Source organism: Nilaparvata lugens, chromosome 1 (genome assembly GCF_014356525.2).
Source record: "Nilaparvata lugens isolate BPH chromosome 1, ASM1435652v1, whole genome shotgun sequence".
Taxonomy (NCBI): Eukaryota; Metazoa; Arthropoda; class Insecta; order Hemiptera; family Delphacidae; genus Nilaparvata; species Nilaparvata lugens.
Window position 1 is genome coordinate 4476572 of NC_052504.1, and position 25500 is coordinate 4502071.

The window sequence follows — 25500 nt, forward strand, 5'->3', positions numbered from 1 at the left end:
CTGCTTTGGTCGACTTTTACTGCGCACTCTTAATAATTTTTAAAAATTAGTTGATAGAGTGCAATAGCGATTGTATTTAATTTATTAATATAAATAATTTATTTGTTGTGTGCTTGTAGGTAAATATCAAGGTGGAAGAGATGTCTGATGAGGGGGAAGAGAATGAAAACGCTGACGTCAGCAACAATTTGGAGGAACCCAACCAGGTGTTTCTGCCTGCGAAGGAAGAAATCGATACTGGCAGCGAGGAGAATGGACTGCAGGTGAGTGGTTCGGAACACACTTCAAACCCTATTCAAACGCATAAAATCTGTAGCTAATATAGCTAAATCATCTTTATAGATTGTATAAAATGAGTTGAGACTTGTAAAAAATGGGCACGTGTTGCCAAATTGTGCAAAATTTATTTCGTGCAAGCTCATATGACAGGGTGGGTTCAATTCGACAACACAGTTGATGCAGAGTTGACAAGAAGAAGAAGATTAAGAGGAGGAGGAGGAGGAGGAGGAGGTGAAGGAAGATAATAGTAAGGGATAGGAAGTTGATAGTTCAGTTAATGAATTCGCGTTTATAATTTACAATTCAGTACACATTGCATACCATGCAGCCGCACTCCGAACTTAAAATTCCTTGGAGACCAAAATACGTTCTTCCGACTATTTTTGACAGTTGTAAATATATTTTTAATTATTTATGAGAATTTTTCTCGCTTTCACCACCCACTTATCTTTTGGAACAAAAAAGTTTATAGCTTGTCAAAAAACTCATGTTTTCTGCTCGAAATGTCTCGATATTGACGGATATAATCATTAATTAAAAAATAACTATTGGTCGGATAGAAATGATCCAGACGCCAATAGAAAAGGAGCATTCTCCCCGTTATTTTGATATAAAATTCTCACGCATTACAACGCCCCATGATTCTGAGAGATGTGATAGGCCTATTCAAAAAAAAAACATATTTTTGTGATGTTTCCAATTTCATCAAAAAAGTTCCATTTCCTTTTGATCCTTTAACCTTGAAACCTTTTTAGCACTACTGGTATATCTCGGGGATGATATTCTACATCCAATTCGGACGTTAAATTGAAAATATGAGAAATTTGCAATTTTACACAATATATTTGGCAACCCTTCAATTTCTTCGGATGGAGGGCCAAGTCTCAACTTATTCACACATACTATAATATGTTACATGAACATGATTATGAATCATGAACATGATTATGAATCATGAACATGATTATGAATCATGAACATGATTATAAATTGATTGGTTGATAAAGACTGTGATTTACAATTGGAATGGCTTTTCAACAGGAGGAGGAGGAGGAGGAGGTGAAGGATGGGGAGGGGGAGGGAGAGGAGGAGGACAGCGGTGGAGGAGGTGGTGGAGGAGTGAGGAGGTGTTGTCACAGCAGTGATGATGTGCGACTGATTGAGGCGGTGCGACAGTTTAGAGAGTTGTACGACATCTGGCACCTGTACTATGCCAACAGCTGGCGACGTCAGGACTGTTGGGCGCAGGTCGCCCAGGTCGTCAACTGGACAGGTCAGTCAACTGGACAGGTCAGTCAAATCGTCAACGTATCAGTGCATCTGAGAAGTTGGGAGGTGGGAAACTGTGCCATTTCAGTTCCTCTAGTTTCACAGCAACATGTTTTCGTTCCAGGCTGATACAGGCATCTGAGAAGTTGGGAAGTGGGAAACTGTGCCATTTCAGTTTGTCAAATTTTCGTTGCATGCTGATACAGGCTGTCACACCGTTGCACACTACAGTGAGGTCCACGTTATAATGGCTGTATTTGATTAACATTGGTGTTGCTATCCTTGCCTGTCATTTGACAAAGCAGATGGCGCTATCCCTTTCTAGCTCTGCAATGTTGCTAGATCGTATTTTAACAATGTGGGAATGTAATTAACAGAATATTTTATGTCAGTTATGAAAATTTATTATCAAATAATTGAAAGATTTATTTTCTTAACGAATTAAATATTATATTTAAATAATAATATTAATGATTATTTTTATCAAGAATGAACAGTTAATATTACCTGTTATATTACTATTGTAACCTGCCCCAGATGGGGGTAGAAGATTCCTAACTACTTTGAAGGAGTCATGGGAGCTTGAGCAAAACTCAATTTCCATTAAATTATTAGTAACCTTGGGTGTTCCAGTAGTTATCTACTGTGTGAGTTTTACAGGAATAAATTGTATTTTGTGTGTGTGTGTGTGTAGTGTGGTAAGTGTAATGTGTACTGTAGTGAATGTTGTGAAGTTTAACAACGACTATCGGCTTCGTAATTCATTTCTAATTTATTAAGTAATCCATTTTGAAGCAAACAAAATACACTGACCATTTAAACAAAAGTTTTATTCTAAAGAAACTATACGACCAATAAGATTTTGCTAACTATAAATTTTACTACAAGATCATCTCTAATTAGGGTCTCGGTCGGGTGAAAATGTTTTATAATGAGCTAGAAATTTTGGCACTCACCCACAGCTATTACTACCAGGTAATCCCAAAACACAGGACACTCACGTATTTCATGATGCCGGATAACTAACTCAACTTTTTGCGATATGGGTTTTGATCCGCTCGGTATCTCGATTGTTTAACGACTGGAGTTTTCCCGTCCGGAAAACTTCCCCCTCTCCACGTCAGTGTGCCAGAAGGCCCAACTTCTGCTTGTGGAAGAGTCGGTTCTCACGAGATTCGGCAAGCGGGTACTTGCCAGGTCTGCAGTATTCCTCTGTGAAAATATCCACATGCTACCAATCATCCTTGCCTCGTGGAGCCCTCATCCGTGAGAACTAGCAAATATCCCTGAATTAGCTGATTCTCAGAGTCGTTTGGACATAAGTTAGCAGAATCTTATTGTCGCTGCAATAATACTACTTAATCACTAAATTATGTTTTCCCACTAAAGCCCAACTACGGAAATTATTATTCTAATATCAGAGTCTTTTCTTTTTTTTCACTTTTTGTGTAGTTGAGAAGTTGATATTGTGGTAATTATTCATATTGAATGAAAAAGACTAAGAAATTGTCAAAAAATCACTGATTTATTGATAATTAGAAAGACCGGTTTCGGTTATTACACCATTGTCAATCTCTGATAAACTAAAACTAAATACAAGAGCAGCAGAATTTATACTAGTAGGCGAGTACTGCTATTGGTCGAGGGCATGAACGCCTGCCATTGGCCTAGCTAGACAGTCTCCTCCCCCTCAACGGTGTGACAAAATGGCGGCTTAAGCAACAGAATCGTCATGATAATAAAATTTACTTTTAGTACAAAATAAGAACCAAGAAAACAAGTGTGAAAGATAATAAAACAAATATGTAAATGGAAAAACTATTGACTAATGTATGCTTACAATTTTATGATAAAAATAATTCGTAGTGTTGTATTGGTTGAAATGAATCTGGTCATTTAAATTATACTGGGAATTTTCCTTAATTTTTACTCTTGTTATTCTAAAGCCTCTAGAATATTCAAAGATCTGCCTTTGTTATTAACATGCAGAAACTCAACATTCTCCTAAACTGTGAACTTGTGATTATTTGTTATCAAATGTTCTGCAAAGTTAGATTCCCCATTTTGTTTATTCCAATCTCTGATGTGTTCTTTAATTCTACTTTTGAAACTTCTACCAGTCTGACCCTCATAACAAGCATTACAATCATCACATAAAATAAGTATCAAATCATATCCAAGTCACAGAATTAATTAGTTAATATTACAGTTATCCTGAATCAGCTATCTTCTATAGAACACATTGTCAAGGCAGGGAATAGGCAACACTGTTCTCCTATCTTTCTCCACTACCATTATAACGTGGACCTCACTGTAGTAACTCGTATTTTGACCATTTCTTGAGATACTGAAACAGATGGGAAGTTTAACCACAGTATACATACAGTATGGAAACTTGGCTAGTATCCTGACGAAAAAATCCGCCATCTTGTTAGAAAGCGCCGCATTGTAATAGTATTGATGGTAGATTCTGATCACTTAAATGATCCGGATCAATCGATCTCGTTCACTGCTACGAGCCAATCAGAAGACCAGGATTGGAACTTCCCAAGGTCACGTGACGTGTCTAGTATTTGCGTCATGTAAAAAGCATTGGTTCCATTCTGTACCTATTCTGTGGTTTAACCACTCAGTTCAAGTCTCACGGCATCGTTCAGGGAGGATCTCAGTTCGTCAAGTTTTTAATCATCCAGTTCTTATTTCGATCATTTTTTGAGATACTGTAACAAATTGGCCATTAAGTTCGTTAAGTTTCACAGCTTCACAGCAGGTTTTATTCTAATTACAAGCTGAATGTGAGTCGGAACAGGCAATAGCCTAATCCCTGATTGAAAGAAGAAGAAGAAGAGTTTCACAGCTTCAATCAGTCAGGGCAGTAAAGACCTGTAGAGCTGAGGAGTAAGTTTCAGTCTCAGTGCATCCAGTACCCATGTTGATCATTTCTTGTGATACTGATAAAAATGGGAAGATAAGCCATTCAAGTCGTCGCAGGTCTATTCCAGTTTATTTTCAGAAATTTAATTTCAAATTCGAATCAACATATTCTGTTTATGTTGTTCGTTGTATTCAACTTTGTTAAGAACTGATGATTTTGTTATTTTTATGCAAGTTTATTTATTCATTTATACATTAATACCTACAATATCATTCTCAATTATGAATGATTGGGAAAGGAGAAACAAGCTTTAAGGTGCATTTTTGTTTGTGCGTAAATTTCCGCAGTCGACGACGACAAGCATTGTTGACATTCATATTGTCCAAATTTCAAGTGTGCTAAAAGAATTAAATATTTCTAATAATATCAACATATTGCCATATAAAAGTATAAAAAAGTATAAGCTCAACCTGCCCCATTAAAACACAATTGAACATAATATTTTTGGTTATGTAGACAAATTGAAATCTACCCAATCTGAGATTCTCTCCCTGTCATGGTCGACGACGGCATTTACGCACAAAGGAAAAACCAGCTTAAAGTCCAAAACTCCAAAATTGTTCCTTTCCCAAATTTAGATAGAAATTGTCAAAATAAAGTTATGTTTACACTTCATGATATTTGTCCAATTTTGAGTCCAAAATATATATAAACTAGGAATTTAGAAAAGTTGAAAACCAAATTAAATAATAATTCTACACTAATACTTCACGAATACTGGTTAGTGTGGTCAAATAAAATTAGTTCCTATTTTTTAAATTTCAATTCTCTATGCTTTTGTAAAAAGTAATATATTTCATTATGTTTTTAGTTATACCTTCGGTTTTTCTGTCTTCTAGCTGAAGAATGCAGAAAACGGTGGACGCAACTGCGTGACAACTATCGCAAAACGAAACGGCGAATGAAGAAGACCAATCAAACGAGCACTGCAGACGAACATCTCTCGTTTCTCGACGAAGTCTTCTACCCTAGACCGCAATACTTGGGAGCCGACTCTGCCAGTGGCAGAGGCGAAATTGTCTTCAACACGGGGGCAGCCTGTGAATCGGCGTCGGAGAACGGTGCTAGTGTGACCGCGTGTGAACCAGCCTTCACCGGGAACGGCAGTGGAGGATGTGAATTGGGGTTTACGGAAAACGGTGAATCGGAAAACGGAGGCGGCGCGACCGCGTGTGAATCGGTGATCTCGTCGTCTGCGCCCGGGAAAGGCGTGAGGAAAGTGGTGGGGCCGGGAAAGCGGGACGATATCGAAACGACGAGGTTTCTGGAGTTGTACGCTCGCGAGAGACTGTTGTACGATCCGAGCATAAAGCAGTATCGTGACCAGGTAAGTCAACGCCGCAGAAAAAATTACTACTGTATTGTGATATTGAAAATTGATCATTAATTTCTTCCAGATTGTTCTTTAGTGAGATACACGTTTCAACAACGTTGCCAGATCGTTTTTAACAATGTTTAAATACAGTATATCATCAATTTTCGTATACGAATTGCGATTTGCCAAGATTTTTATTGAATATTTTGTGTTTTTTTTTTCTGATAAGTATTACGATTTGCCAGAATTTTTATTCCAATTTGAATATTTTGTTATTTTTTCGTATGGGAATTACGATTTGCCAGAATTTTTTTTTTTCAATTTAAATATTTTGTGATTTTTTGGTTTTTATCAGATTATTATGATTTTCCCTCTTCCCATTTACTATGAAATGAGTTCTATATACCCTGTTTACACTGTATTTATGGATCACTATATCTATGAATAAGAGAGTACCATAGTTATATAGTTTATTAAGATACTCGAGAGAATTTTTTAATTTTTTTTGTTGTGAATTTTGTTTCGATTCTTCGTTTCATAATTTACTATTCTGTATAAATATTTGCTTCTGTGCTAAATCAATTTAAATCAGGTTAAGCGTATTATAATTTCATCTCCTATTCCCACTGGCGAACAAGAGTCATCTTATGCCAGTGGTTTTATCACTTACTGTTTATTATTATTACACTTTGGTTGGATTGTATTGTCATGTTGAGCTTTGTTTGATTTATGTATATGTATTATTTATGAGTGTGGAATAAATAAATTTGAATTTGAATTAACCAAATATTATATCTCAATTATGAAAATTAATTATTATATTACCGAAACATAAATGTTCTCCTCTTATAAATCATATAAGAGTGATATTGGAGTGATCCGTGGTCTAGTGGATAGAGTGCTTGCGTAGCAGCATAGAGATCCCGGGCTCAAACCCTCTGATTACCAAAAGTTTTCCAACCAGATCACTCCCGTGTTATCGGATGGGCACGTTAAACTGTCGATCCCGGCTGAAGTATGACAGTCGTAAGGCCCATTGACGGCTTAAATTATATATTCAGGCGGTGGAACCTTCCCGCAAGGGACTCCCCATCAACAAAAGCCATAAGAATTTACTTTATAAATCATATAAACCAGTATCAGCTAGTCTATCTTCTGTAGAATAAGAATAAGAATATTTTATTTGTCCAAGAACAATTACATGAGACATTGAGAAGGCAGTGGCAAGGCAGAGAATCGGCAACGCTGTCTCCTATATTTCTCCACTGCCATTGAAACGTGGACCTTATTATTGGAATAAAACCTATGGCATTAACAGAAATTTGGACAAACTGAAAATTTAGACCCCATTTTTCAAAATTGGTTTAGAAATAGTTAGGGCCATGCCTGTTTTTTCTTCCACTTCGTATTTCTGTAATTAAATGCAATGAATAAATGAATTATAGTGAGATTCACGTTATAAAGTCAGCACCTGATTAAAATTGGTTTGCTATTATTTTTTCTGTCATTAGACAAAGAAAACATCTCTATAGTTTTTTACCTCCACACCGTTGCCAAATAGGTTGTTCATAGGCTGTTTAAAATTCAAGTTTTATTTTTTCCAATTCCAATCAAAAATATTTTCAATTACAAGCAATGAATTCAAATTCAAATACATGGTATCTTAATACCTTCAAATGATTTTTTTCTCTTACATAAATACTAATAATACACTCAATACACGGAACTCCTCCACAAAGACCAGTCGTCGGCTTGAGACAACTGACGTCTTTAAGGCTGTGCAAAGGCTAAAAATAAACTTCCACTGGTGATATTTTTCAAAGTTTTTCGATTTGTATATCATCAAGCTGTCGAAATGAAAATTTTTTCTCAGGAAAACATTTTTTTTCGATCATTACTTTTTGAAATATGAGCGTCTAAAGTTTAAATTTTTGGGACAGGACATTTCAAATTCGGTAAAAGATAAATCCATGAGATTTAGAGGATAAATTCTTCATGGTATTGTTGATTGAATAAAACAAGATATTTGAAAATATCAATTTTTGAGAAAGTTTTCATTTTACCAAAAATAACTCAACTAAAAGCTATTTTTGATCATTTTTAGAAAATTGAATAACTTTCTCAAAAAATATTGTTTTATTCAATCAACAATACCATGAAGAATTTATCCTGTAAATCTCATGGATTTATCTCTTACCGAATTTGAAGTGTCCTTTCCCAAAAATTTAAACTTTAGAGGCTCATATCTCAGAAAGTAATGACCGTTAAAAAAATGTTTTCCTGAGAAAACTTTTTAATTTTGACAGCTTGATGATATACAAATCGAAAAACTTTGAAAAATATCACCAGTAGAAGTTTATTTTTAGCCTTTGCACAGCCTTAATTTTCCGACACCATTCACTCACAATTTTATCACGTTTCTTGCGTGAACTTGAATCATTCTACGGTATCTAGGAGTGATCCGTTGTCTAGTGGATAGAGTGCTTGCGTAGCAGCCTAGAGATCCCCGGTTTAAACCCGCTCATAGCCAAACATTTTTGATCAGGTCACTCCCGTGTTATCGGACGTTAAATTGTCGGTCCCGGCTGAAGTATGAAAGTCGTAAGGCTCATTGACTGCTTAAATGATATATTCAGGCAAGTTGGAACTTCCCTCAGGGACTCCCCACCAATAAAAGCCATACGAATACTTATATTCTATGGTAGATTTATGCTGAACTATTGCCTTTTTCTTGCAAAAATATAATAACACTACGCAACTAGCTTTTGGCGGGAGACTGAAGTGAGGCGGCCATGTTTCGGGGTCTATAACTCGACAACAATTGACGATCTGGTCGCTTTGATCACAGGTCGTCTGGTGGGGATGACAAGCTGTTTAGAACTAAGAGAATCACCCTTCAACCACTTGTCTGTGTCTGATGATATGTGATCAAGGTTGAAAAATTATCCTCGTTTCCAATCTACCTCCCTAATCTGGGAACGCGCCAACTAAGCTCCCCGTCAGTGAAGCTCCTTTTAAAACCACTTTCGAGGGGATCAACCGACGGCGTCAACTGAGCTCCTGAGACAGGAGCTTAACTGACGGGGAGCTTGGTTGTCGTCTACGGTCCCGTCAACTAGTCCCCTCTGAACCAGTAGGGGATTTTCCACATTACATTTTTAGGCTATAATAATTTCATCTCTAAGGATTAAAACTTATTTTGCATGTATTATATTCCTAAAGAATAAGTTTAGTACATTCTGTGATAATATTTTAGTTGATAATACATTTATTGTAATAATATGACTTATCCGTAGATTGACCTAGCCTAATGTACTTGATGTACTTTTTGGCTGAAATAAATCATTGAATCATTGCTGTCGGGGAGACCAGTTAACGCCAGCATGCAAGGAGCTTGGTTGTCGTCACCGAACCCGACAACCAAGCTCCTCGCACGCTCTGTGCGTGAGGAAACTGACATATATATTTCATGCACTTACTCTATGGATTTCCTCAAATCACGCCTGGTTTTCCCAGTCATTCATTGCTGTTTGATGAGTTATATCACATTTTTCAAGAACCAATAGTTCAAACTTCATAATGAGGTTCAGCTTAGGTATTGGTTCATATTTTCATGTTATTATCCAAGATCTATACATTTCAAAACAACAAGCGAGTGAAGCAAGTTCAAAATACTATGAATTCGGAAAGAGAATTAGTTTTTTTTTCATTTTATGTTTGCAGTGATAGAAGTGACAACATCAACAAGCTTTTTCTAATAATCGAATTCATAGAATGTGTGAAACAGTGTATGTGATTGTACTACTTCCCCGCCCGCCTCAAGCTGGTTCCAATATTCAATTGGGGATCAGCTGTCGGGGAGCTTGGTTTTCGTTAGCGTGCGAGGAGCTTAGTTGTCGGGTTCGATCACGACAACCAGACCCCTCATATTCAGCAGGGGATCAACTGTCAGCGAGCTTGGTTGTCGTGAGCGTGTGAGGAGCTTAGTTGTCGCCGACAACCAAGCTCCTTCGTTCTAGTAGGGTATTAGATGTCGGGGAGACTAGTTGACGGCAATGGTATATTTTGCCAGGGGATTTATTGACGCCTGTGATCAAAATTGCGAGGAGCTTAGTTGTCGGGGAGACAGGTTGGCTGCGACCCTCTAATCTCTATAGCTATTCTACGGCTTCACTATCAAAGTAGCAGAACAAAGTAGCAGGTAACTCCGAAAGGGTCTAATTAAAAACCTGACAAACTGAAAACTTTGAAGAATTAAAAATAGGCCTATAACCATCCTCGGTAAATTAAGAATCTATTTGCAAAATTTCAAGTTAATCAGTCCAGTAGTTTAGACATGTTGATGCGTCATTCGTGAATTTCCTATCCCGTACCTGTATCACCAATTCTTTTCCTTTTTATAATATCGATTATGTGTTTCAGGAGGCTAGGACAGCGGCGGCACAGCGAATCTGTGACGCACTGGGTGGTGCCGTGGCGGGGCTGACGGGGCCGCGTGACGTGGTGAAGCGATTCAAGCACATGCGCGACTCCTACTGCCACGAGTTGAAGCGAAAGGCTAAGCTGGAGGCCAAGGCGGTTGCCGACGATGGCACGCCCGTCTCCTCCTTCTACCGGCCACGGCTCTTCTACTTTGACCAGATCAACGCCTTTCTCAGACCGTTTGTCAATGTGGTGAGTCCGATGTATCGAAAGCAACCTAACGATGACAAACAATCGATATATACACCGATATATTGGAACCTAAATATCGATATGTCATATCATTTTTTTAAACTATAAGTGAATGCTAACCGCTCTTAAGGTGGGTTTTCGTTTGTGCGGATCCGAGTTCGACTGCGTATGCGTATAGTCAAAGTAGCAACTTTCCCAAATCAAACAATAAATCGTATCTATTTGTATCGTATTCACTGAGTTGATATCGCTCGTCGTTCCATTTAATATAAAGCCGGCTCCAGACATGAGTCATTCAGCAAGCAGCGAATGTTCGGCGCTCGGCGAACTATTCGTCTTGATATTTGCCGATTAACGAGCACACATCGACACACATGCATGGTTTCCCGAGCACTTGCTCGATTTGGGACAGCTAATTTTCGTCAACTAAATGTCATCTACCGTCAACATGGATCTCGATATTGAAGATGCTCTTACTTATCCTGCTTTCATAAATAAACTAAACTAACCCTATTACCCTGTCAATAACTGTATAGGACATGAAAAACCCAATTATTTTAATTTCAATTGATTAAAATGAATATTTGTAGAAATTTTTAAAACATTTAGGGGCGGTTTCCGAGCTCGGGATCTATAAGTTCTGGACTTACAGAGTCCAGGACTGAAATGAGCTCTCGGCTATAAATCGACTTTCTGAGTCACGATTTTATCTTCTAAACTCCGGGGTCTATAAAGTTCTCGACTTATTTGAGTCCAGGACTTTAATGTAGTAAACATGAGGGAAATTCACAATATTTTGCTGTTATATTGTTGGCATTATAGCAAAACGAAAACAGCTGATTGCAGCGGGATAATTCAAATGATCATGCTCTCTAAACTATTTTGTGAAATATTCAAAGCAAAACCTAACATTTTGAAAGATGAATGAATAAACATTTTATTTTACTTTATGCTATTATTGATCATTGATCCTAACCAGTGATTTTGGAATAAAAATTTCATTAGGCTATTGAGTTTGAAAACGTATTTGTTTTGAAAAAACTGGAATAATAATTTATTATTGTTATATTAATATGTTGAATATGACATTGATTAATAACATTCAGATTGGAATATAAATTCCAAGCCAATCCTGTATTATTTTTCTTGAACATTTTTAGGTTATGTCACATTTGTAAAATAAGGTTAGTTTTTTATGCATAATTCTGATACAATTTTATTGCAAAATAAACTTGCAAACTATAAATTATGAATTTAGATGGACTAATCCAAATAATTTAGGTATTCCATGACATCTATTTGGCTTTTCATCTACTCCAAAACAATAACTGAATTGTGTTTGTTCAGTTAAGTGTAGAACTTAAATTTAAACCCTACCCCAGTCGAGGGTTTAAAATTACGCTGTTTTAAGTTCTGGACTTAACGATTTTTGATAAATCCTCGACTCGGAAAGAGGCGAGAATCTAATTCAAGTCCTGGACTTATAAGCCCTTCACTCAGAAAGCGAAATTATAACCCCAGGGTCTAACGTGATCTCTAAACTGCAGAGTCTATTTAAGTCCTCAACTATGTTAATGCTCTGACTCGGAAAGCCAATTTTCTGACTCCAGAGTTTAAAGCAAGTTTAAGTCTAGAACTTAGCTAAATCCCGAGCTCGGAAACCGGCCCTTAGAGAATTCAGGTTATAATTCAGTAACCTGGACGGTACTGGTTATTATCTAGTTTTCATCAAGATTTATTTCAGCAAGGGTTTATTTTAAAGTTGACAAACTGAAAACTTGAGCGTGAAATCTTGAAGATCTTGAAGTAGGTTTAAAACCAACCTCGGTTAGTTATATGCAAAATTTCAAGTTAATTTCAGTCCAGTAGTTTAGGCGTGATAATGCTTCAAACATAATTTTCCTATCCCGTACGTGTATAAGCCAGTTTTTTCCTTTATTATAGCCTAATATAGAGAAGTTCTTCAACTTGATAGTAACATAATAAAGTGACAGAACTCAAATCTTGTTTAGAAACCTTCCTCAACTTGATGCCAACCTTACAAAATTGAACTGGCTATTAATTTAGTTACCAATTTTAACCATCTGTTTCGAAGAGGTAGTATCACTAGATTATAGTTCTATATTAACATATGGTATGTACATTTCATGTACCTTTTGCCAAATATTCGTCCACTTTGATGTTCGACACTGACCGGGAAAACAACGAGCACGAATGTTCACTGCTTGCCGAATACCAAACATCCATCCACACTACTCGTGATTCGGCGAGTATGCTCGGTGTTCGCCGAATGCCGCATGTCTGGAGCCGGCTTAACAGTAATTTTCATACTGAATACTATCAACTGAATGGATATGATACAAATAGATACGATTTATTGTTTGGGAAAGTTGCTATTTTTACTAATTGCATACGCGGACAAACGCAGATCTGCACAAACGCAAACCTTCCTTAACGAGTGATGCACACCGGAGAATCGCTTTATATGAAACGTAAAATGTTGTCTGTACATACGATTAACACAGACATTGCATACCGAGATCATGATCAAATCAAATAGTGATTATTCACAAATCATAAGCATTTATACAGTAACATACGAAATCAATCTAAACCTAAAAAGCAGTCGTTAGGTCATGTCAGAGGCCCTGAAATTGATCTGTTGCGACCTGAAAACTCTGACACCAGACCTGAGCCTGCCAGGCCACTCTATATTATTATTAATGAAATGGTGAATATTCACCACGAAGACTGAGTTTGTGTGTGGGGAATGTATGAGTTTTTCAGAGTATTAAAATATTTTTGTATTGTGAATTAAAATGAAGTAATAATTTTATTGTGTTCTAACACTCGTCAGTACAAATTGTCCATACAATAGAACTACCTATCCCAATTTATAGTTGTAAATAAAATAAATTGCTTGAAAGCACTCATTGAAAATAGACAAGTTTACAAAGGGCTTAAATTCTTAAAATTATACCTTGGTACCATGTTACTAGTACCAAGGACACGTAAATGTTGGATAGCATCGGAGTTGCTTCATATACCGCTATACTATAATTGTTCCGGGGAAGACATTCAGCAGATCTCAGCAGGTGTCATTATTATAAAATATATTTATTTCTTACAGCAAGTTCTTAGCATTTAAGGGCCGGTTTCCGAGCTCGGGATTTAGCTAAGTTCTAGACAGCTGGAGTCAGAAATTTGGCTTTCCGAAACGGGGCATAGTCGCAGTTTTTATGATAATCTTTATTTTTTCATTTCTATAAATTGGAAACGTTTTTCCTTGACGAAATGAACCATTCCTTAATAATTCAAAATAGTTGAAACTGTACACTATTTTCTCTTTATTTTATTTTGTGTTCAATTTTCTAGTTTTTCGAAATATAATTCCAACGTGGACTGCGACTACGCCCCGTTTCGGAAAGCCAATTTTCTGACTCCAGCTGTTTTAAGTCCAGAACTTAGCTAAATCCCCAGCTCGGAAACCGATTTTAAACTACCATGATATATTTCTAATCTAATTGAAATGTCACATCCCAATCTACTTGAATTACAATGTCTCAAAAATTGATCATGACAGATTGATGGTCTTTGATTCATTTCACATGTTCATTTTCCAAATTTCCTTGTACAATTACATGTAACATTTACAAATTCCAATTGTTTGAATTGTTGTAGAAATGTTCGCCGACAAAGGAAGTGGCTAACGATAAAGGAAACACCAACAACATTGCAGCAGCAGCAACAACAACAACAACAACAACGGACAACACTAACAACAACAACATGACCATAATGACTGATCATCACCTGCATCCGAGCGGAATCATGCTCGAACAAAACATGGTATACCACCACTCTCCTCCTCCTTCTCCTTCACCTCCTTCTCCTTCTCATGCTCCTCTCCCTCCTCCACCATCGATGCTTCTGCAGTCAATCGGTGACCAATTGTACCTGCCGGTAACCGGTATTGCGCCGGTAACAGCTCCTGCTGCGCCGGTAACCGTTCCCGGCTGCGACGAGAGCAGCAACAGTTACTCGGAGTCGGACTCGCAGATGGTGATCGATGCCGATCCGTTGGCTGTCGATCCGCTGGAAATGGACTACACCAGTGACTCGTGCTCGATGGGAGGACCGGTGTTCATCAGTCGGGGACCGGTTGTCGGTAACAGTGACTCAGTTTCGGCGCTGTTCTCCGAGAAGGAGCTGATGGAGCTGCCTACACGGGAACTGAACAAGCGGTGCAGGGGTTTGCCTGCTCAGGTCAGTGATAACTTATAACTCAAAATAATCTTGGTTTATGCTGAATTTACCAGTGACGCTGGTAGTCTCTCATAGGGTACAACCACACTGAAAGCGGAGCGTGGCGTGGCGTCAAACTTTGGAACAAGCTGTTTTGTTTTTTGGAGCGTCAAAGTGCGAGTGCCCTACTAATGTACATACTAGTGGTCTACTCTTGTACATAATAATGCAAGTATTAAGACTGTGCAAAGGCTAAAAGTAAACTTTCTACTGGTGATATTTTTTCAAGCTTTTCGATTTGTATTATCATCACGCTATCAAAATGAAAAAGTTTTCTCAGGAAAACATTTTTTCCGATCATTACTTTTTGAGATATGAGCGCCTAAAGTTTAAATTTTTGGGACAACATTTCAAGTTCGGTTTCTTCATGGTATTGTATTGCTGATCTAATAAAACAAAATTTTCTGAAAATATCAATTTTTGAGAAAGTTATTCAATTTACTAAAAATGACCAAAAATAACTCAACTAAAAGTTATGAATAAAATTGGTAAATTGAATAACTTTCTCAAAAATTGATATTTTCAGAAATTTTTTGTTTTTTTAGATCAACAATACCATGAAGAATCTGTCCTCTATAAATCTCATGGATTTATCTCTTACCGAACTTGAAATGTTGTCCCAAAAATTTAAACTTTAGGCGCTCATATCTCAAAAAGTAACGATAGGCCTAAGAAAAAAAATTTTCTGAGAAAAATTTTTCATTTTGATAGCGTGATGATAATACAAATCGAAAAACTTTGAAAAATATCACCAGTGGAACGTTTATTTTTAGCCTTTGCACAGCCTTAATATAGTACATAATAATGCAAATACAGTATAATAATAATACAGTACATAATAATGCAAATATTCTACTACATTTTCCCACCATCTACTACACTAGTATATTCAATGTTTGCCCAAATTCCCCTGTAATGTGTATTTGATTATTCAAAAGAGAAAATTCAATTGCACTTTGAAATCAAAAGTAAGTCTTTTCTAATTCATTTCATTCATAAATCTATGTAGTAAATATTGTAGGGGAAATTTGGTTCATATTTTATTTCATAGTTTATTTCTAATGAAAAAAGGTTACCCTAGTGTTATTACAAGTCTTTCTTCAGCAGATATTGGATTGCTCCAATTAGTGACTTGTTTTTCGAAATCAGGCTTCACTCTTGTCAAAATCTAATCAAAGTTTGAAGTTGACATTCGCATGTACTCAAATCGGGACTCATGCTTTCTTAAAACATTAAACAGATGGTGATATTCACCAAACAGTCGACGATCTAAGTTAATTTCATTAACCCACTCTGTCCTAGCAGGCTTAGCTGAAATCCAATACCTACTTCAAGTAATTATTGTTCTCACAAAGTAATGTCCGTGCAAAGACAACGCCATTTTCTAGGCGCTTGACGCTCAGACGCTTCCTGTGTGTATCATGAACGCTCTGACCACGCCACGCCACGCTCCGCTCTAGAACGCCACGCCTCGCTCCGCTTTCAGTGTGGTTGTACCCTTATAATTCAAACTAATCTTAGTTTATACTGAATTTACCAGTGACGCTGGCACAGTATACATACAGTATGGAAACTTTGCTAGTACCCTGTCGCAAAAATCCGCCATCTTATTAGGAAGCGCCGCATTGTTATAGTATTTATGGTAGGTTCGGATCACTTTAATGATCCGGATCAATTGATCTCGTTCACTGCCACGAGCCAATCAGAAGACCAGGATTGGAACTTCCCAAGGTAACGTGACGTGTCTAGTATTTGAGTTTTATTGACAGTTTCCATTCTGTACCTATCCTGTGACGCTGGTTGTCTCTCATACTAAGCCGTTCATAGATTCACCCGCCTAAAGCTGCAATTTCGTTTGTGCGTAAACTTCCACAGTCGACGACAACCAGCATTGTTGACATTCATATTGTCCAAATTTCAAGTGTGCTGAAACAGCTGATCAAATAACTTTTCATTATTTGTCTTTATTATTCAAGAATCAAAATATTTCTAATAATATAAACATATTGCCATTTAAAATTATAAACTCATTCTCCCTCATTAAAACATAATTGAACATAATCTTTTAGGTTATTCAGACAAATTGAAATCTACCCAATCTGAGATCCTCACCCTGTCGTGGTCAACGATGGCATTTACGCACAAACGAAACCCCAGCTTTAGACAGTAATAATCGACAATAGTTCACAGTAATCGGCTTGATAGAGCGGTAGAGTGGACATTACTGTTAAAATTTCGCCACATCATCGAAAAAAGAATTCATTCTGTTACAATGTATTCTGATCAAACAAAAGATTGGCATTAAATTTGGAACATAAACGCCCTATACAATAGGATATCTTCTTATGGTATCTTATCTTATGGTATATCTTCTTATATCTACTTATAATTCGAACAAAGTTAATTGTAGTTTAAGGCTGTGCAAAGGCTAAAAAACTTTCTACTGGTAATATTTTTCAAAGTTTTTCGATTTGTAAATCATCAAGCTATCAATATGAATAAGTTTTCTTAGGAACACATTTTTTCCGATCATTACTTCTTGTAATGAAAGTTTTCTCAGGAAAACACTCAACTAAAAGTTATTTTTGGTAATTTTTAGTAAATTGAATAACTTTCTCAAAAATTGATATTTAAAAAAATGTTTTATTCAATCAAAAATACCATGAAGAATTTATCCTCTACATCTCATGGACTTGTCTCTTACTGAATTTGAAATGTTATGTCCCAAAAATTTGAACTTTAGGTGCTCATATCTTGAAAAGTTATGATCGGAAAAAAATGTTTTCCTGAGAAAACTTATTCATATTGATAGCGTGATGATATACAAATCGAAAAACTTCGAAAGTTTATTTTTAGCTTTTGCACAGCTTTAACTTGAATTCGAGCAAACTTAATCAGTTAGGCTTCGTACAACTAATAATTAAATATCTATCAAATTCGGCAAAATCTTTTCCACCACATTGCGCGGAAACCAATGATCTCTTGTATTTTTCTAGGCTAAGAAGAAGAAGAAGAAGTAGAAGTATAAGAAGAAAAGAAGATCAACAACAACAAGAAAATGAACAAGAAGAAGAAAAATGAATGGTAGTAGTAATAGAAAAAGAAGAGACTGAAGAAGAAAAACTGGTATTATTGATTATTTAATGTCAGTTGATAGCAATAATTCAATTCATATTTATTTCCTCTAAAATTCAACTGCTACAAAGTTTGTATGTACCTTGACCTAGTATCTTTTAATTAGGACCCATTACCTAGTAACTTCGATCAACACTAAGGCTCGACTCAAATCGTACGACTCCAGTCTCTCGACCTTACGACTTTCTTGCTCATTGTCACTTCTTCAGTTCCATTTCTAAACTTAATTTGTTAAAAATATAAGATCCAATTTCTACTTCGCATGTAACAAATTTTATAATAATTATTATGAATATATTGTCTTATCTAACTCTTATTATTGTCTTATCTAAAATGATAAAACACCACTTTCTTAAAACATAACCTCACTTTCATTAAAAATGCACGGTACTACGCAACTCAAGTCGGAGCCCGACTAACATGTCGAGTCGACGCTCGACTCGGTCTCACAGTCGTGAGGTCGCGGAGACTAGAATCAACTGGTCCGAATGTCACCATTTGAAAACACATACTGCGTCGCGAAGAGACTAGAGTCGCTGTCTTTTCTCGACTAAAGTCACGTAAGTGTGAGTTGAGACTAAGAGTAAGGCTTGAATCACAAAATCTGTATTTGTACACATTACACCTAGTCCTATAATAATGAGTGACTGGTTTTGCATTGCAGATCGTTCGCCGTTTGAAGATGAAGCGTCGCACACTGAAGAATCGAAGCTACGCCAACAACTCGCGCACGAAGCGATCCAACCGCAGCATCCAACTGGAGATGCAGAACAAGGAGTTGATGGACACGCTCGGGCGTCTCGAGTCGACGCTCTTTCAGGTCAGTAACTGTCTCATTTCACCTCCAGAGAAAAAATATATATGTCGTATGGATACAGTGGCATAAAGAAATAATAATAGAAAGATATGAAGACAATTAAACAATTAATACAAGTATTTTCAAGTTTTTGTGCCAGAGTATGGCCTCGTCATCTGCTACATGCAATTTCTGTAGCCCTCCCTGGAAACTTGACAAGGAACACTCCGTAATGATGTGGTTCATGCTTTGCTCCTCAACACATTCACAGAGAGGGGTGTCTGATATGCCCCATCGATGCATGTTTTTTGGCATCTCCCTTGTCCTGTTCTAAATCTGTTTCAGTCTCAGTCTCATCCACACCTGTCGAGGCAGCTCAAAACCATTCACCCTCCTAGTTGGATCATCAACTATGTCCTTGTTTCTCACTGAAACAGATTGCCAAGCTTCGGTCCACAGTTGATGTGTTTGAGGGTTTTCTGCCTGTGGAGGTATCTGCCAAAAAGGTTTTCTGGATTTGAGCCTCAGTGGAGTGGGCAAATCCAGGAGCAGATCTTTGTGGATTGGGAGCTCGTTTAGCTTGCATATCTTGCTCATTTCTTTGCTAGCTAACTTTTGCCTCCTGAGATGTTGTAGAGAAATGTTACTGAGAACAGGGAGCCAGTCTGTCTCAGTCTGCATCAGGCAGCCAGTTATCACTCGCATTGCACTGTTCTCTCTGTCTGTAGCCACGGCGTTCGGCACCATATTGCTGCTCATTTCTATTAAGAGAACACGTTTGTCGGAGACACACCGCGAACAGCTTCACCTGTTGAAACCTTGCACAGTTCAAATTACCAATAGATTCAGTCTGATCATCGCCAATATCCAACCCTCACTTTTACCCCGCATGAACAACTTTCAGGACTTCGTGTCCTAAATGGCTGATTTTGTTACCTGTCCGCTATGGTGCACCCCTTTTAGTCGCCTCTTACGATATCAAGCCGGGGATACTGTGGGTGTCGTTCTAGTTATTAATTCTATTCTATTCAAAGAAAAAATTACAAATTTGTTCGATATTATCATGAGACTGGAACATGGGAGGGTAATTTTTTCCAACTTCCGATTGGCCATACATTAAAAACAAATGTATACAGAGTGTCCCTCTGAAGGTGTAACAGCCGAAGACAATAGATTCTACATGAAATTTGTAAACCAAAATGTTCAGTAAAGCTATATTGACCTTAATTTTCGAGGTATTATACCAGGGGTGCTCAAACTTGAACTGCTGGCGATCTACCTCAATATTTTTAGACTACTTACGATCGACTCTGAGAGACTGCAAGTGTGTGTGATACTCATACACGATACACCCTACCTAACTAGGTACCATAGTAGGGCGTACCGTAGATTAGATAGATATTAGCTTTCCGCTCAATATAGGTACATTTATTAGTCAAGGTTTGGGTTAGGTTAAATTAAGTTTTTCTCTACAATATCAATGAAAAAACTCATACTTATTCAAAATTGCGAGTTTATTGGGTTGTTACAAAACAATAGAGTTACAAATGGTGTTAAATTTAACTAAGGAGTCGTTCTGGATGTTGAAGCATGGCACTGCATGTCTTCAGCATACTTTTCATAAGATGGTACGTAACCTCTGAGTGCTAACCGCAAGCATGATGACATATAATCGTCAAGTTAGTCGATTGTGATATTTTGACTCAATTATCTTCATTTCAGAAAATACAGACTCGCTTAGCCGAGTCCTCTCTATGTCACATTCTAAGCTCCTCTTTGTCTTATCGATGCAGACACTGACTAGGGAGAGAGACTAGGATTAGGGCCTTCCTTTTCCCACCATAATTTTTCCATCCGCATGGGATCCCAAGCGTCAAGCTATAACGAATGACTTTTTTACGTACCTACTTATTAAAATTTTTTCTTCTCGAGATCTACCCAAAAAGCACTCGCGATCGACCCTTTGGAGCACCCCTGTATTATACATTACAGTTTTTTCGATATTTTTAAAAAACGTCATTAACTAGAAAACTATCAGACAAAAACTATTTCTAAGGATATGATTGGAAGATACTTCTAATAAGATTCTTTTTGACGTTTCTGAACGTTTAATGAGTGTTCAAACTGTTTGAAGATTTGTTTTGAACTCGGCTAATCAACTTTGCTTCAACTTTGAGCCCTCAAAAAAAGTTCCAGAACGTGTAACAAAGAAACAAGTTACATGGATCTTATTGAAAATTTAAAATATCTTCCTCTTTCCAACCATATCCTTACAATTAGATTTTGGCCATAATTTTCCTAGTTATTGACATTTTTCAAAAATATAATAAACTGTATGTATCTTGAAAACTTTTCTATGTATGAAAATTTTACTGGATATTTTTTGTTGCAATTTTATTGTAAAATCTATGGTCTTCGGCTTTTACACCTTTCATGGGGCATTCTGTATAAAAGTAATTGAATGAATTTGTCACTGAAGGTTACGTACTCGTTAATTATAATTATTCTTTAAAATAATTTATCATGTCAATGAACCAGCCTACAAAAAAACCTGTTGCTGCCAAATGAGTTGAAATGAGTGACGTTGTTTTGGAGTTTCTCATTAGTTTGGGAAATATTGCCCTCCAAATTGAGCTTGAGGAAAAGGTATAAGCATAGAAAAAGATAGCATGAGCAGATATCCCATGGTATAAGTCGTTTATGTTCCAAATTTCAAGTCAATGTTTTGTCAACTCAGACCGATTACTGTCGACTACTGTATATTATTACTGTTTTGGCCGGGTGAGAGTGTACTAACTCAACAGTATGGGAGACTACCAGCCATCACATAGGTTCACGAAAAAGAACTACTATGACTATCGGCTAACAATGAAATTTGGATGTTTGGGGCCTATACTATGGAACATCTTTTCATGATATTTTTGAAATTTGATGGTTAATTGTTATCGATTTGGTTGCAGGTACGAGCGGAGCGTGACTTCTACAAGAAACAGTGCCAAACGCTCAGAGAGGCCGTTTCAGTGGACAAGCTAACCGAGATCGGGGACTTTGACCCACCTCAGTCACTGGCGCAGTTACTGTTGCAGCTGCCCCGTCAGTCACCGCCTCCTCTCAGGCCTCTCAACACTGCTACCAACCAACAGTTACAGTTACTCGGAACTACCTTCAAGGAATCGTCACAGCTACTCGAAACTGCCACTGAGGAACCGCCACAGTTACTCGAAATTGGCACCAGAGAACCGTCTCAGTTACTTGAAACTGTAACCAAGGAACGGCCGAATTCACATGAAACTGTCACCAAGGAACTGTCACAGTTACTCGAAATTGGCACCAAGGAACGGACAAAGTTACCCGAAACTGCAACCAAGGAACGGTCAAAGTTACTGGAAATTGGCACCAAGGAACGGCCAAAGTTACCCGAAACTGCCACCAAGGAACCGTCACAGTTACTCGAAATTGGCACCAAGGAACGGCCAAAGTTAACCGAAACTGCAACCAAAAAACGGTCACAGTTACTCGAAATTGGCACCAAGGAACGGCCAAAGTTACTGGAAACTGCCAACAAGGAACGGTCACAGTCAGTGTGGCATCCGCCCCCACTGAGACCGCTCTCACCTAAACAGATACTAGAAACTGGGAACAAAGAACCGTCACAGTTATCCGTCAGTGTCCAGTCGCAGTTACTTTCTCAGCCGCCTGCCTTGAGGCCGCTCTCACCCAAACAGTTACTAGAAACTGGAACTAAAGAACCGTCACAGTTATCCGGCAGTGTCCAGTCGCAGTTACTTTCTCAGCCACCTGCCTTGAGGCCGCTCTCACCCAAACAGTTACTAGAAACTGGGACCAAAGAACCGTCACAGTTATCCGTCAGTGTCCAGTCGCAGTTACTTTCTCAACCGCCGCCTCTGAGGATACTGTCCTCCAAACTGTTACCCGATACGAAACGGTCGCAGTTATCGAACAGTCACAGTGACCCGCCCCCTTTGAGGCCGCTCGCACCCAAACAGTTACCGAAGGAACCGTCACGAGTGCCGTTGTTGTCGCAGATTCTGAGCCAATCGCAGGATCCGTTACCAGAGAGTAAACGGTTATTGTTCTTGGTGTTGGGACCGTCGAATAATGTCGGATCGTCGGAAACGGGGACTAAAGAACTGTCACTGGTACCGGTAGACTCGCAGTTATTGGATTCGTTACCAAAAACTGTAGCTGAACCACAGTTAAACCAGATACCGGGGGAATGTTCACCGGAGCAGGTAGAGGAACGGTTACCGATTGTAGAACCGTTACTACAAAAGGGACGGTTATCGGTAAAGAGAGTGGAAGAGATGAATTCTATGGAGCCTCTACCCGATCTAGTGCAATCTCAGAAACGGTTAAAAGTGAAATCAGTGGAACAGTTATCAGTGAAAGCAGAGGAACAGTTATCAGTGGAATCAGAGGAACAGTTACCGTGACAGCGGCGTCAGTCATCCTTCTCCTCCTCACTACGTCTGTGTGCCTACATCGCTCGGCTTCCCGGTAATTCACTATTATTTTATATTCATTTTTTTAGATTTCTTGTCAAGATTACTATAATATTAGAGTCTTTGAAGTGAAATTCACGTTCTTTTAAATGGGAAGGTGGTCATGCGATAACTGATTTCGATACGAAATTTCAAGAAAAAAAGAATGGTGAAAACCGCACATCGATATCTCAAACCGTTCACAAGATATTCACATTATTAATCAATACTATTCAAAGCAAAAAGTAGAGAAAAAAGTATGAGAATGGCTTAGTATCTCATAAAAGATTGTGATTCCAAGGTGGGTGTGATTATGGATCCCTCTCAAATTGAAAATACTACTTAACTATGACTGCAAAAATCTGGTCTGCCATCTTGGATCCGCCATATTGAATGCAACTTCATTTTTTTTAAATAGGAAGGTTGTCATGTGATACATGATTTCGATACGAAATTTCAAGAAAAAATGAATGGTGAAAACCGCACATCGATATCTCAAACCGTTCAGAAGATATTCACATTATTAATCAATACCACTTATGTATTTCATTTCTGATATGCATGATATTGATTAATAATGTGAATATCTTCTGAACGGTTCGAAATATCGATAAGCGGTTTCCGCCATTCTCTTTTTCTTGAAATTTCGTATCGAAATCATGTATCGCAAGACCACCTTTCAATTTAAAAAAATAAAGTTGCATTCAATATGGCGGATCCAAGATGGAGGACCAGATTTTTGAAGTCATAGTAAAGTAGTATTTTCAATTTTAGTAGGATCCCCAATCACACCCACCGTCAAATAATTTTTGTGTATGAGATATTAAGCCGTTCTCGGACTTTACACCCACTCTGTATGTTAAAAATGTTGTCCGTTTTTGCTCATACACTCCTGTAGACGTTGTTAGAAGTTGTCCATACTCTGAAGCATTGCACGTGGTACCGCTCGAATTTATTGTGCTATTTTTTCACTCAGGGCTTCAAGGGTTCGTGGTTTGTTTATGTATACATGTGCTTTTAGGTAGCCCCATAAAACTTATTATTGGCCCTTACTTTTTTCGAGATAACGGTCGATCCGACACTATCAATACGGATCGTTACCCAATGATGGATGCTGCGTGAATTTGTTGTGCCAAATTGAGAAGACGCCGTATCAACTTTAATACTATTGGTTTCAACAACATGCCATACATCGAGAGCAGCTGTGGAATTTCCAAAGCAGACCTTCCCTGGACACCTCATTTCGTTGCGTGGAGATGTGGAGTGGCCTCCTCGGTAACCGGACCTGTCACCTTGTGACTATTTTTTATGGGGCTACCTAAAAGCACGTGTATACATGAACAAACCACGAACCCTTGAAGCCCTGAGTGAAACAATCCATATAAATAAAAATCGAGCATCAAATTTTGACATTCAATAACTTTTTTATGTGTGCACCGAATTTGATGATTTTTTAGTTGTGTTTTTTATGCTCAGGGGCAGGTTTATGGCCTATCAAATTTATGATCCGACTTCAGGACTCTTTCCTACGGTCCTTCAAAGTTTACATGTAATCCTTATGGGAGAAGATTTGTGAGCTGGCCATACACAGAAATAAAAATCAGCTGTTATAATCATTGCGTCATCCAACAGCCGTTGGTAGATCTGCTTTTCTATTTTCTTTCTACTGTTTCACAAAATGTTTAATTCTAATAATAATGCCGCGGTACGCGAACGACGTCCAAACGTGGGTCGTAGAACTCGAAATGCTGTAAATTTAGAATATGCTCGGGAAAATCAGCAGCAAGGAGATATACCTTTCAATTTCCCAGCAAGCTGCATTCAACTATAATATCTTAGAATACAAACTGCTGCACAACTTACTAAGCACACAGGAAGTCCATATTAAGTAAATACTGATTTTTCGATAATTTTCATAAAAATAATATAGTGCATCAGATAAGGCTAAGTCTAAGCGCACCTGAGGAGGCGCGGCTTGGTAATACAAAGTGTTGATCTTATGGAGATTGCCTTTTCACACCGTTCCACGCCATGCTCGATTCAGTGTATGTGAGTTCTTCAATAAATTCGAGCGGTACCACGTGCAATGCTTCAGATGAGTATGAACAACTTTTCACAACCTCTACAGGAGTGTTAGTAGAATTTTAGTAGAAAATATCTGGTTTCATATTCTTATCGCATTATTTTGTATTTGTTGGAGTGTTTCCACTCATGCATATCTGAATATTATATTACTTGATTAATGTTTAATTTATTTTTGTACAGGTGAACATTAAGGATGACATTTAAA

General features: G+C 37.7%; 1 protein-coding gene across 1 annotated transcript; it reads left to right on the plus strand.

Annotated features, from left to right (window-relative positions):
* The first annotated feature begins 1344 nt into the window (after positions 1 to 1344).
* LOC111050249 lies at positions 1345 to 25500 on the plus strand. Its single transcript, XM_039428321.1, has 7 exons — positions 1345 to 1552; positions 5323 to 5810; positions 10221 to 10472; positions 14154 to 14738; positions 18577 to 18732; positions 21669 to 23226; positions 25476 to 25500. Exons 2-6 carry the CDS (start codon positions 5385 to 5387, stop codon positions 23160 to 23162), a joined length of 2913 nt encoding a protein of 970 aa, XP_039284255.1. The 5' UTR covers positions 1345 to 1552; positions 5323 to 5384; the 3' UTR covers positions 23163 to 23226; positions 25476 to 25500.